Source organism: Phaethon lepturus, unplaced genomic scaffold, assembly GCF_000687285.1.
Source record: "Phaethon lepturus isolate BGI_N335 unplaced genomic scaffold, ASM68728v1 scaffold13315, whole genome shotgun sequence".
Lineage (NCBI taxonomy): Eukaryota > Metazoa > Chordata > Aves > Phaethontiformes > Phaethontidae > Phaethon > Phaethon lepturus.
Window position 1 is genome coordinate 29,631 of NW_010538430.1, and position 14,810 is coordinate 44,440.

General features: G+C 35.3%; 1 protein-coding gene across 1 annotated transcript in view; it reads right to left on the bottom strand.

Moving 5' to 3' along the window:
• The window catches only part of UBE3C (ubiquitin protein ligase E3C), a gene marked incomplete at both ends in the record, with an annotated part of 57,950 nt that overhangs the window by 29,449 nt on the left and 13,691 nt on the right, over nucleotides 1-14,810 (bottom strand). The window contains 6 exons of the mRNA XM_010286806.1: nucleotides 77-174; nucleotides 3,657-3,744; nucleotides 5,268-5,372; nucleotides 10,396-10,628; nucleotides 11,185-11,342; nucleotides 12,056-12,142. Coding sequence (XP_010285108.1) covers nucleotides 77-174; nucleotides 3,657-3,744; nucleotides 5,268-5,372; nucleotides 10,396-10,628; nucleotides 11,185-11,342; nucleotides 12,056-12,142 — 769 coding nt within the window. The remainder of the gene's footprint in view (nucleotides 1-76; nucleotides 175-3,656; nucleotides 3,745-5,267; nucleotides 5,373-10,395; nucleotides 10,629-11,184; nucleotides 11,343-12,055; nucleotides 12,143-14,810) is intronic.

Here is a 14,810-nt window from a genome sequence, read left to right on the forward strand (position 1 = left end):
AGCTAAGTGCTCTTTTTACACTTATTGAAAACAAAAAAATAAAAATCAATTACATATTAAGTTAGAAATTAGGTACCTTTACTCTTTCTTCAAAAGGAACTACAAAAGGTAGCTCTGTCAGAATTGCAAGCTGTCGTTCTTCAGATACAGAAAGAGGTGCTGGTTCCAAACCCACTTAAAATAGAAACAATGATTTTAAAAATTTTGGAAAGAACATTTTTTTAAACTGTTTGTTTTGTATCAAGTGACTCATTTTACTTTGTATAAATACATACATTAAAATAGTATAGTAAATAAACAATCACACAGTCTTACCTTTCTTTAAACATCAGTTTCTACAAGCAAACTGAAATATTAATGAAAACACACTGAAAGCAAAATGTGTCTAGAAGTATTCTTGTACTTTTTATTCTATTCAGAAGAGAAAAGTTATTTTCTTATTATTGACATTCTGATTTTTCAATTAAGAAAAAACGTGATAGAAGACAATTAAAAGTTGTAAGTAGTTAGAATTTTCATTGCAGGAATACACAATAATCTCATCCCAATGAAAAAAACAGTTCAAGCACTGTGCTTCAACTACAGCATCTACTTTCAATCAAATCATTTTAGGCATAAATAAATCCAATGAAACCAACAGAAAGATAACATTTCACTGAGTTTTCTCTCCCAACAAGCAAGGTCACAGTGACCACATTAAATCCTAGTCATCATAAAATAGCGAAAAGAACATCACGAAATTGTATAATGTGCTTAAGAGAAAAAGATGAGAAAAGAATTCAAAAAGCCACAGCAACAGAGAGACTCAATTGCCTGTGGTTCCGAAGCTACCATGCAGCTCTTTTGAACCTTCTTACACCCACAGAGGATGTTTTTAGGAAACAACTCAACTTCGAGTGATGCACAGTAGACATGACAATCCTGCTCTAACTTCACAGGAAGAAACTCAGTTGCTGAGAACTTATCTGACTGTAAATTAATTAACTGCATAAAAAAAGAAAAGAAGACTATTGCTCACTGGCTAGACACTGTGGTTAAAGATCCACTTCAGCTTCGGTCTACAGAGGAAACAAACCCCACATCTCCTTACTTGTTTCATTTTCATGTTTAATAACCACCTTATTGGGGCGGGGAGGCGGGGAAGACTCCAGAGTCTAGACTATTTATAGACCATATTACAAAACTGAAGTAAATGTTTCACATTACTAGCCAGTCTGGAAGTTTACGATGACATTTTCAAGTTCTTCCTTTGGCTCCTACCTGTCATGACTGGCAGCTTGCTGCACTTCTACAACTGGACATCACTCCAGTGTTGTTCTTTTTTGGTTTGTTTTGTTTCGTTTTGTTTTTACTACTCGAAGCACTTTGAGTAGGGATATCCCAAAACATCACTGTACTTGATATATATTCATTTGGGGCTGGTTTCAACATTGCAAGCCTTTGGAATTTCTGATGCTTATCTGTGATTACCCTTAGTTTACTTAGTAAACATTTTTAATTAAAGTCAATGTATGCAGCCTATTAAGCTAAGGGTTAAAAGCATTTTAAATAAAAAGTGCATGTACAGCAAAGGTAAACTACTACACGACTTCGACAGTTCAATTATTCCAGTCAATTAGTCAATTTTATCTGCATTTCTCCATCACAGCTTCTTTCTTTAAAGAGAAATATGGGATGGAGTCATCAATACAGAGGGCATTTAGAACTCACGAGTCTGCCATTTAAGTAAATGAAAAAGCACAAATAAACATGACCATATGTGATTCAGCAGTACTTTCATGCTAATTGGCTTTAACCCATATGGAGTCAAGAGGGATTAAACAAGTCATGTGCACATTGTTACCTGCTTGTTTTCACACATTCATGTTGACTGCACTTTTTTTAGCCTGATTTTGTATGAAAACAAGGTTTACATGAACACACCGTGTCATCTTTCCTCACCATGTCACCTCCAACACACCTTTTGAGCTAACCCAGCTGAATTTTAACTTTGACAGAGAATAGGAGATTCAAAAATACTAAGTTTTGTGAAAGTTTTCAACTGGACAGAAAACAGAAATTCCTTTAGTGACCTGATTACGGAAACAGCAAGGAGAGCTCAGTTATCTCTCTGTTCAGTCTATCAGCTTGTGACAGCGAGCCAGCAAAATGAGGACGTGTAGCTGCTCCACATCAACCACAGCACATGCATTCCTTATCCACCAACTGCCCAAACCAAGGCAACTAATGAAATGGAGGGAACTGGTGCTATTATGGGAAAGAAGACAAGGGATAGAGATCAAGATACTGTATGTATGCAGGGGAGGAGACTAGTAGACTAGTAGCATGGAGGAGAATCTGGAAATAATAAACGTGGAACAGGTCTGCCAGAGGAGAACATCAAGATAGTACAGCTGTCAAGGGCCATGCAGGTGAATGGAAGAAATGGGGATTACTGATGTGGAGTCCATAACGTATACAGGATACAGGCTTATTGAAGCCTGGCAATTTTTGCTACACACCTGCTTTTAGGATTTCATGTTATCAGTAACTTAGAACAGGCAATTTCCAAAGGAAAGAAACTAAACTGATCAAAGACTCAATTCAAAATTCTGAGAAGTACTTACACTGGACCAACTAGTTGTTATCTAGCACCTAGACTAATAAGGTAATCAAAGTAAACTTATACCATCATAACTATTCAAATAAAAAAATATCATCAGAAGAAGTCCTTAGGTTTCAACCTTGGACAAAGCCCTGAATTCTGTACAACTCTAAGGCAGCATTCAAAGGCTATGGTCTTCCCGAAATGATCTACTGTATCTGGCTAAGATACTCAAGCAGATTACGTAATCTTGAAAGAGAATATGGACTCTCGTAAATCAATCATTTTGCTGCTTAAAGGCCCCATTTTTAATTCATTATTAAATCTTCAAAAGTATGAGTGACTTAATGTCTATTTTACCTGGGCATAGCAAGTTAAAATTCTATAATAGTGAAGTTACAAACATATAAAAAGCTGAAAGATATAGACTGTCTACATGAGAAAGCACATTGGCACAATTAAACTAGTGTAAATTTACCCTGATTGCTAAGTTGGTCCAATTCACTCATCATTCTTTGGAAGTTCCATAAAGTCCAGACATTTTGAGTAATTCAAGGGGTTAAGTTTCTGCCTGATCTCATTAGAGACAATATTTATAAACAGTAATCAATACTTATCATGGTACCTAAAGCTTGCTTGTTACAGTTTAATAAATAATAAAGAAGCTTCTTTACACTATAGAGTAAAAGGAAAACCTCAGTGCTTTACATCTTCTGCAACTTTATTAATTTTGTATCTTATGCAACTTCCTTTTAGACATATTAATGCATATATTTTTAACACATATCATTTGCCCACCTCATCATTTCCCCTCATCAGTGCCAACAGAAGCTTGAGGAAAGCTGTTACACATTAAATATATTCTAATGACATACACACACGTGTCTGTATAAATATACTTTTTTTTTTTTAAATCTGAAACAAAATTATGGAAGATTGCCTTGCTTTTGGCTATCATTAAGACTTTTATACAAAATACTCTACTAAGGTACATGAAAGGTAGATTTTCTTTGCATAAGGCAAACATTTATTTTGACTTAGTAAAGCAAAAATTGCATAGACAGTGTCTTACCATCCAAAGTAGACTGCAATGGTCCTATTCGTCCCATTCTTCTAACTCTCCAGACATGTCTAGCCGATGGTACATACAGCTGTGTAACCTAATAAATTAACAGTTAAACATTATCTAATTACATATTATAATTTACTATTGCATAGTAAATACATAAAATTGTCACATCCACAAGTGTGTCTGCCTGTGTCTTTATTTCTAATCACTCCTCCTTACACCTGTGCCTTAAAGCTGAGGTGCAAAATCAACAATGTAATATAAAGTACATGTATCATTGAAAAATACCATGCAGTATTACATTAAATTCTGGTATTCCACAAAAATGATCAGAGGGATGGAACACCTCTCCTATGAGGACGGGTTGAGAAAGTTGGGGTTGTTCAGCCGGGAGAAGAGAAGGCTTCAAGAAGACCCTATTACAGCCTTTCAGAACTTAAATGGGGCTTATAAAAGATAGGGATAGACTTTTTAGCAGGGCCTGTTGCAACAGGACAAGGGGTAATGGTTTCAAACTAAAAGAGGGTAGACTTCAACTAGATATAGGGAAGACATTTTTGGCAAGGAGGGTGGTGAAACACTGGAAGAGGTTGCCCAGAGAGGTGGTAGATGCCCCATCCCTGGAAACATTCCAGGTCAGGTTGGACAGGGCTCTGAGCAACCCGATGTAGTTGAAGATGTCCCTGCTCACTACAGGGGGTTTGGACTACATGACCTTTACAGGCCCCTTCCAACCCAAACTTTCCTATGATTCTAAGATACTAGAGAAGCTGATTTTGAATGCTGAGATGTCAAGTAAGTTCTGTTTACTTTGTATTGAGAATCAGGTTAGCACCACAGTTTAATGTACTTAGAGAATCTCTAAGGTGTGTAGGCGCTATATCCTAAGAATTATAACGAACTGTCACACAGAGAAAAGGAAATCACAAAGCAACCCAGTGTGCAATCATCAAAAATAAACAGAAGAGTTCACTGTTAGCTATTCCATGAAAAACTTCCAACTGTTACAACATCTAATAGTGCAAAGTAGTCTGAGGTGTAACTAGCTTCTTAAGATCCAAGTTTTCAATGATTCAAAGGATGTACCTGCACATTCACATTAGCATCTCCTTTTGCACTCACATACACACTTTTTAAGCTCAAACAATCTCGTTTTTTTTCAAAAGCTCTTAGAAAGAGAAGTAATTTCTCTGTGAGGTAACTACAGAAAATGCTACTGAATTTTATTTTGAAAGCAAATTTTGAGGGGTTTTCCCCACTATAGAGCAATTCTTTTATTTAGCATTTTTATTATGAAAAGCACTTAAAATAACTAGAAAATAAAATGCAGTAAAATGCTACCAGATATCCAGGTCTCCTCTACTATAAATGCAGATGACTTACACGGTTGCACTGTAGAGCAAGTTCTACTTTATGGATTGGAAGTGTGATTTAACACAGAAGTTTCTGAACAGATGCAAGACACTCACATTAGAGAAAAGCAGCATTACTCCAGGTTTTAAACCACACTAAGTCTGTGCAACATCAACATTACTGATGCTGTCAAGAATCAAACACTTTACCATTGAAACTTGGCACCTGTAAGGATATATGGAAAAAGGATATTATTCTTACTTTATCTGCTTTAATGTTTTCTTGTTCTGAGAGCCAGTGATTTGGTGGGCAGAAATTTCTCCTTGTATCTCTAGATTTCAACATTTTCACCAAGTTTGTGATGACCTAGAGGTCAGAAACACATAGATTCAATATACATTTAGCACTGTGAATTAAATTGTATAATCCCCAAGCAAAAACATCTTTAAAAAAAAAAATCTTTCAGTAATGTATGAAATTGTTACTTAGTTTAACTTGCACTTATACTGAAGTACCTCAGAATGTGAGTAAGTAATTGTGGTTCACTTGTAAGTCATCAAAAATACTGGCTTACTAAAGTCTCATTCCAAAACCTAAGAATTAGGACTACCTAGGACTAAGTAATCCTAGGACTACCCTTCACATTTAAAAAGTTGTATGCCAGTTCAGGGAAGCCTAAACAAACCATAAGCATTAAATTATTTATTTAAAGAAAGTAACACCTAACCACGTAACTCATAAAATGGTCTTTTATATAGAGCTACAAACATATTCCTTACTACCTCACATTCCAAAACTGAGATTCCAAACAATTTGGCTGATTTGTAGGTTTTCTTTGTCCAGAAGGAGAAAGATTCTTACATTTCTATGCATCGTTTTTCAAGGAAAATAGTCCACAGAAGAATGGAACTTTTGCTTGCCATCTCAAGATAAAGGTCACATGTATCACTCCACACTAGTCAAATCTAAGGGATCAACTAATAAACAGCAGGTATTTCTGCCTGTAGTCAATGAACTTAACTAACTAGCCAGTGGAAGATCGTGTGATGTGCTTCTCAATGGCCAAACTGTACAAAAGCCAACATCAACTTCAGAAAGTAGAGAAGAAGAGGGCAGAAGCATTAAATTGGCAGCAAAGCTAAAAGCAAAAGTTACATCTCTGAAGTACATGAAAGACTGACTACTTCTGGTTGCTGCACTAACAAACTAAAGCATTTCCAGCTAAAGGTGCCTCAGAGGAATCATAAGTATCTGCTGATGATATAAAATCATAGAATGGTTTGGGTGAATGACATAGAATGTCACATCACCAGACACAGAGGCAATTACCCATGTGAAATAACAAATGCTGATGTTTTTAAGGGTAAAGATCTACATCTGAATAGACACTACAGGCTCCTTTTCTTGTCAGTATCTTGTTAGTGTTTTCAAAGCTGGCTAGAGAAAAAAGGTCACCTCATCCAGAAGTAGTTAACAATTTATCAAATAAACCCTCAAAGTTCTTGTCTCTATTAAAACAGATGCTTATGTGACTGTCTCAGTTCTTTATACTGTACAGTAAACCCTACCATAAGATTGTTTAAAGCGTCCAACATACCAGATTCAGAAAGTAAAATCACTCCTGAGAAGGGCATACCCCAAACATGCCTGTAAGCAGACTGCAAAATGACCATTTCCAGAAAAAAGACGGTTACCAAATAAAGCAGCACAAAAAGCACCTGCAGTCCTAAAACTCTATGTGTGGTATTGCTGGCTGTAATTTTCATTTAATATGCACATATGTAATTTATTATCATAATGTTATTTACAAATTAAAATGTGTTCAGTAAAAGCCCTTTAGTGCGTTAAGTTAGTAAGCCCTTTTCCAACAGGAGACATAAGCATTTACCTGAAAACCACCTAGTAACTGTGGTTAACAAATTTTTGCTTGCCAGCTGAACCACAGCGGGTGATGATGCAAACACCCATACTTCACCCAACCATAAACATATTAGCTTAAACCACTATGTTTAATTCATTTTTATTCACAAAGAATTCAAATGATAAAAGGTAATTCTGTCATTATTGAAGCCATACAGTCAGAAAATGAGAAAACTGAATAGATAACTAGTTTATGCACATCTTCGTAACAAAATTGGAAGGCTGAGAAAAATGCTTAATATGGTCACTAGAGTGTCTTTGCAATTTTAATATTTTTCTCGGAAGTTTCCTCCAATCCAGAAAAAAAAAAAAGTAGAGGTATCAAGCTAACAACTACTCCATCTCAATAGTCATGCATGTCTTCTCTCCAAAGCAGAACCAACTTGCCCAACACTACATAAAACATAATTAAGTGGAATCAATAGAATATTAAATTACTAGCCTAAAAAGACATTATCACTGCTACAATGAACAGCCATCTGTTTTGCAACTAAGAACTACAGCACTTGAAAAATGAATAGAAAACACATACACAAAGCTTTTCTGAAGTAATCTTGCTAAAAGACAGTCTTAATGGGCAGGTGTCAAGAGTAACAAAGACTTTAATAGGCCTTCTAAAGGATTCTGTGCCTAAATACGGCACAAAAGACCTTTTAAGATCTAGTTTGTAAAGTCTTGAACAAAGACAGAACAAAGAATGCTGTTAAGGGAACTGTCTGATTACACAGGAATTTTCATCACCTTGTCCTTATAAAATTCAGTGCAGGCTAGATGAGTCACTGAAGCTCTGTGGTCCCATTACCACTATACATAACAGAAACATAAAAAAAAGGAGGGGGGGTCAGAAAATTATCCACGTGAAGACCATGATAATAAAATATTTTACAAGCAGTTAAAGAATCCTTAAAGGAAGCTGAATCAAATTAGGTGAGATTGGAGTCCCTTCTACATAATGAATGGATAATGAGAACACGAGTAATCTAAACTCAGGAATCCTTTGTAAAAATTTTTAGAAGTATGTATTTTATTGAAAGGAAAAACTCAAATAAATAAATAATATGAAAATGAGGATTTCTTCCCAATAAAGCACAAAAGTGCAAGCAACATTCAAAACTTAAATTGAGCAAAATTAGCTTAATTTCATAGGATTAACTCAAAATAGTGAAATAATTCTTTTATTTGACAAAATCCATTTTCATGAACTCATAACTTAAGTCCTTCTATGGAATCTGTAACAGTTGACTACACTATTCAGTATTATACCAAGCAAAAAAGGGGGATTCTGCTGAATAAAGACATTTTCACATGTAAATCTTGCCAAAGACCTCCAGTTTGTTAGCAGATACACACATCATTGTCAGCAGTCTCATTGTTTTCAGATTTACCATTACCTTGCAGAAGTAACCTATAGTTGCGTGTATATACAGGAATATATGTCATTACACACCAGTAGCAAGGAAAATAAGCAAAACAGTGTGAAAAATTAGAAGAAAAAAGATAAATTAAAAGCATAGATGACAGGGAAGGAATGTGCCTTTTTCTCTGCAGGCAGCTTGCAAAAGCTTTAGCAACGATAAATCTCTCATATCTGACACAGCATAAAAGAAAGAAAAGCATTTTCTACTTAAATTTATGATGATCTACTTTAGCTTTGTTCTAATGATTTGGAAGAAGATATTGCTGCCTGCTTACTGGCAAGCAGCTATTTTGAAGTTGCCCTCAGTGTTGTGTACAGTAGTCTTCTTGATGAGATGAACCTTAGCTTGTGTTGAATTTTGATCTGTAACACTGTATTTCTGAAGGAGGAAACAAGGGAAGCTTTGTTATTAGCTACTTTCTTCGGCAGAACCAGAGCCTTCGAGATACCCTCAAGATTTACACTGGTAATTCAGCTAATGGATGCCAACCCGAGCTCCCGAAAACAGTAAGGGTACGCTGAATTTAAACAGTTCCACTTTGAGATTAATTCCTGACTGCCGAAGTGAGACAAAGTAACTCGGGATTTTACAGTTTTCTGATTGACAGCAAAGTATGATCAAATTCACCTGAAATGTAAGCAGCTTATAAGAAGATTGATTAAATATGACAAACTAAAGACCAAAAAAGAGAATATGGCATGATATAAACTGCATATGTAAAAATACCCCTAGCATGCCATCCTCCTTAGAAAAATAAGACATATTGGGGTTTTCACTTCTGACCTTTAAATCGAAAGTTTATTTGGCAATTTAAAGACAAGTAATTAAATTAAATTGTGCAAACATATATTAGATCAATCTGTGCAAATTACAAATTCAGTGGTGCATTAGGACTGTATTCAATGCAATCAAAACATTATCAGTTACTCTCACCGCTATTAATGCTTATGCTCATAAGTGAAATGTGTTGTAAAATCAGGCAGAATAGGCTGGATAGAGGCTATCTTAGACTTGTAGAATGAATAAGCATTCCTTAATTAGCCCATCAGGTTAAGTGCAACCCTTAATGGGCCTTTCCTAAAGTCTAGCATGACATCTTTCTCCAAACATGGCCAAGAAGAAAGTTCCATTAGCAATATTAATACAAGCTTAGTTGATCATTTTCATTCAATTAACTTCTTTCAATTAAATAGATAGCTTGACAAAAGCAGTGATAAAAGACCTGAAGGGACAGCTGATGACTCGAACTGAACATTAGTGTGCGAGAGGTCGCCAGTATTAAACAGACTGTAAATCTAGCATTCAATTTGGAAAATGCATTTCTTCTGCTCCCACTTCTTTAATGAGCAATTTTAGCTGACTAGATGTGTTTGCTGCAGAATTTTCATGACAAGTCAAGCACTCCTTTTTTTCGGCAACAGTTATATTACATTTTTTCCTGCCAACATTTCCAGCTTCTCTTAACTCATGTCTTAGATCGGATGCCATGGATAAAACTAGCAGAAATACATTGGTAGGTATCCAGAAAGAACATACATTAAGGTTACATTTGCTAGGCTGGATTCACCATCCATTAGTATTCCAGCAAACCCAAAAGAAGTAGTACCAACATATTTTAGTAGATGACCAACAAAACCAATACAGCACGGTACCTATTTAGTGAAGCCTAGAGGCATATCAAATACAGAAGTACCTGAGTAATTGTATGAGTCAGTTAGAATTTCACACCTGCATAAAGCTATAATGACACAGTTAAGTACGTTGCTGAATGGGAGTCCAAGTTAAAACCTATATATAGTATCTTTATTTTATAAACAGAGTAAGCAAGTTAAATTAAGAGTTGCCAGAAGCAAAAAAATATGTTACAGTTATCTGAATTTAATTAAAGTTTAGCATATACGCCAAAAAGCAACCTTCCCAAATCCATATTCCTTGTAACAGCTGTGTTAAAAGTATAATTAGAGGAGGAAAAAAAAAAAAGTATTTTCATGTCTTCAGCAGAAGCCTGAAAAATTTTATTTAAATATGTTCTGAAAATTGACACAATTTACCTTGAATAACTGAATCCACCTTTTTTGTTCCGTCTGTATACATTGCTGCATTTCCGTATTTTTTGTTACTCCAACACTTCTAAATGCTGCAATATATTCCTCACGAACCTCTGGTTTTGTTTCTGGGTAAGCCAACTTTATGATTCCTAAACATGCGTCTCGAAGGCAGCGTGATAATATTACAAGTTCTTCTAGTGTAAAAGGCATCATTGATGATTGTCTTTGACCTACAACTACATAAAACAGAAGTTTACGTCTCCTTAAATCACTTTTTCTTAATCACTTCGTTATTTAAAAACCACTTATTTCATTGCAACTTTAATATTCCTACACATAATCTAAAGGTAGAGAAAAGAAACCTCACCCAAAAAGAGACCGAGTAAACATTTATGAAGGTGATCAGCTCTTGTAATTGTTTGCAGTCACAATGATTCTAATCACAATATTCTCTTATTCTCTTTTGTGATTCCTGCTATGTTAATCAGTCCAGAACAACTTCACTCTCTTCACTAACTCATTAAAAATCATCATGATTAAGCACTTCCATATCAGACCTGTAAAGCTAGGGTTCCCTAGGTGCAGACCATCTTTTTTTTTTTTTCTCCTCTTTTCCTTAAATGCAATCACCATGAAAGAGACAGCTGACAGCTGAGTGCTCAGGGGACTATCAGCAAGTCAGCCCAGAAGAGCCTTCCCCACAGATGTCAGCAAATCATTGCCCAGGGAAATCTGTAGCCTTACACAAAAACATTTTGCAAAGCACTGCTATTTAATATGCTTGGAACTCACCTTCTATTGGATCACCAAAGAATTCATTATCGTGAATAGAAATAAGTGAGTGACTAAACAAAGAACTAAAAAGGTAGAAGAGAGGGATAATTCGACTAGAGTCTTCTAAAGACATTGGAGAACCTCTTGAAATCACTTGAAGGAGTGGCACCATAGACCTTGAAATATAAAATGCAAAATTAAGGAGATGGTTAATTAAATACTCTAAAATTAACTTCAGCATTCCAGTAAAAATATTTAGTAGTAGTTCCTATGGCAAAATAAGGATGGTGCTCTCAGTTAAATACCTATTTTCCCATTCTTGCAAAATAAGGTTACTCTTTGTAAGGTTTTGTCACTACAGTATCTCAGTGTCTTGATAATATATAAACTTTGGCATTAACTATTAACTATGCTATTACTAGTATTGCAGATACTTACTGGTTTAGAACAGAGGCATGAAGCAGAGAGTAACTAATCTGCATGTCAGCACAGAACGAATCTGTAGGCCCAATGCTTCAGTTCCTGGGAATATGTTTCTACCGCTATCAGTTTCCGGACTAGTCAAAGTATATGACAGAAAACTCATACGCTTCAGATGAAGTACTTGGGGTTTCGGTGCTTGTTATATTGATGCTAGTAAGCACTTCAAAAACTACAAAACATCCACCTTATTTTAAATAAAGATTTATTTACCTGTAGTTATTTACAACTGTCCAATTTCCAAGATTTTCCTCAGTTTTATGAAACCGTAGGAGCTAAGAAACCATTACAGTTTTGTTTTTAATCATCTTCCACAAGCACCATCATACCACTAATTGTCTCATTCTCTTTTCACTAGATACGCTCTATTTTAACGAAGACTTGGTTTTAGAAATGGTATAATACATACCCTGTAATCATTCGTGTAGTCATTGAAGATATTAAATACCAAAGATGCCTCAGGAATCTGGCATTGAAGGCTAAACTATAAAGAAGCCTGCAAGAGGAAGTTCAAATAAATTGTGTCTTCCAAAATACTGTATTCACAAAACACAACGCTTCTGTAAGAACTTTTCTGTCAAGCATTTCTCAAACATTAACAATTTAATTTTTTTTTTTTTTCAAGATGGAGGTTCTTAATCTCATCAAATCTGGTGAAAGCCCCAAAAGATGAAAAACAAGCATACAAATCCTTAGAGCCAAAATACAGAGTTTTCATTAACTCAGCAACAAACCACACAATATAAACCCAAGTTTGCATTATTCCACAGAATTGAACACACATTAATAAAAATAACACACACACTGAGTAATTTATCTGGGATTTTTTAAAATTCTAATATAGCAAATCACACCAACTTGTTAACAGGTCATTTCTGTGGTTCTTCTGACATTAACGTTAAAGATCTTAATCTACTTTTCACAAAAATTGCTACCTTTGTTAATTTACGCTTGAAGCAACTATTGATTTAAAATCATGTAGAAATTTTACTGGTAGATTCTGCACAGCAGATATAAATATAACATCATCAGTGGAACAATGTCTGTCAGGATAGCAATCCATACACATACACTAATCCATCTGTAGACAGAAAATGGTTTATACACCTGTAAAAATAAATGTGTATGTTCACATGCCAGTTACATGCAGGACTGACTTTAAGCATATTATATCAGACATGATTATGGCATGATCAACTTTTTCGAAAAATGAGGGGGGAAAAAAACAAACTTTCCTGGAATTAAAGTCTCCCCCACCTATCTTTTTCCCTGCAGGAAGCAACATAAGTGACAAAGATAATTTGAAATAATTAATGTCTTCTAGGAAACCAAGCAGGATTTGACTGACTGAACTGCCAGTTTTTAGATCTTGAAGAACTATATTCAGTTAGTTATCCTAAATGCTACTTTCCTAGGTCTCCTAATTACAATCAGAATAAGTAAGGCAAAACAGATACTCGGGTCCACATCTCCTCTCAGAGGTCAAAAGCCTCATAATATCAAAATTCCCTGTGACCATGCATACAAGAGGTAGGATGCTCAGAAATGGGAGCAAAGAGGGTGGACTAGCTGCTGCCCGAAAAAAAGCAGTATTTATTAGGGACCACATGGATAAATTAAAATTTGCCAGATGGCAAAAGGAAAGGAAGCACATGTTTTATTAAGGAAAAAAGTAAAATATCAGTAAACACTTAAAAACATTTGAGACTAGTTTAAGTGGCAATTTATTTAAAGACATAAAAAAAAACCCCACCCACAAGAAAACCTACACAGCCGCTCACAAACAAATACTGCATAGTGCCATATGCCTCTGGGTCCTCGCTTACTGGCTGCTGAAGCCCTGTGGGCTCTTTTTGCTGCCTTCGCTGAAGTACAGCCTCTCATGCATCCACACAGCTAGTCCCTTCTTCAGGCTCTCAATTCACGTGCATTCACCAAAAGCCAGTTGCACAGACAAGGAACGGTGTGAGGATAAAGCAGCATGAGGAAGGGCAGAACTCTTCACTAAAGAGAAAGGATAGAGTTTCACAGGTACGGCGAGTTTTGGAAATAGAACAGGGGCACGCAGAAGCAGTGGAGATGAAATACAAGCAACCTCTGGTTTGTGGTATGTCTTTGCTAAATATCATCCTGCTTGTTTCAAAAACTTTGGATTTTAAATACATAGATCAGCACCTTTTAAAAGAGTTGGGAGCTTCACATATTCCAGAGAAGTTGCATGTTGGTAATCATTACTAAGTTTAAGTCAAATTTGAAGCAACTGCAGCTAACACCAGTTTAAGGTAAGTTTTACTGTAAAATTAAGTTCTGCTTTAAATGTGTGTTATTTTGGAAACAACTCAACCTGAACTTGATACATGGGAATTCTACTTCCTTCTAAAAATCATATTATTTTGACATTTGGGTGGAAATTAGCATTATCAGGTGAGGAAGGGCTGCTTATATCTAGTTAATTTAGAATTTGGATTTGTATTTAATGTTTAAATATCTGAATAATAGCTCAGATTACTTTGTTTCTGAATGAGAAATTTCCTCACTGACCTTCAGTTTTCAGCCTCATATTTGAAATTAAATGTAATTTGGCACAGTGTCATTAGGTCTCGTAGGGCTTCCAAGTAAAAACTTGTTAATTTTACAATCATCCCTGGAAATTATGTAATAGTTTTAGCAGAAATTAAGAAACATTATGGACACTGAACCTATCATAATGTAACTCATTTCTTCATTCTAGCAATATTCAGCAATAATGAAGGGAAAAAAAGGACAAACCTTAAGAGCTTATAATAATAACCTTTGTCTAAGTTTTAGCCATTTTTATTCCATATCCATGATTCAGACAGTCAATTGTAGCAACTGCTATATTTCATGGCCCGATTCCAGAAATGCTGAATGTATTCAACTTTCACATTTCCCTTCCCTGAAAATCTGGTTAAATAAGAAAATGCAAGTTTGGTAGAAGATGTTATCATACAGCCTGTTTTGTCAATGTGAAATACCTATGAAATATGAAGCAGATGAATTCATCAAGTCTAAAATTTCCATATTGTTTCCAGAAAATAAACATGAAAATGCAAACTAAATGCAGAACAGTGAATTAGGCTTTGCATTACAAAAATCTTACATCACTAGATTCCCCTAAAATATAATCCATTGCTAAAGGAATG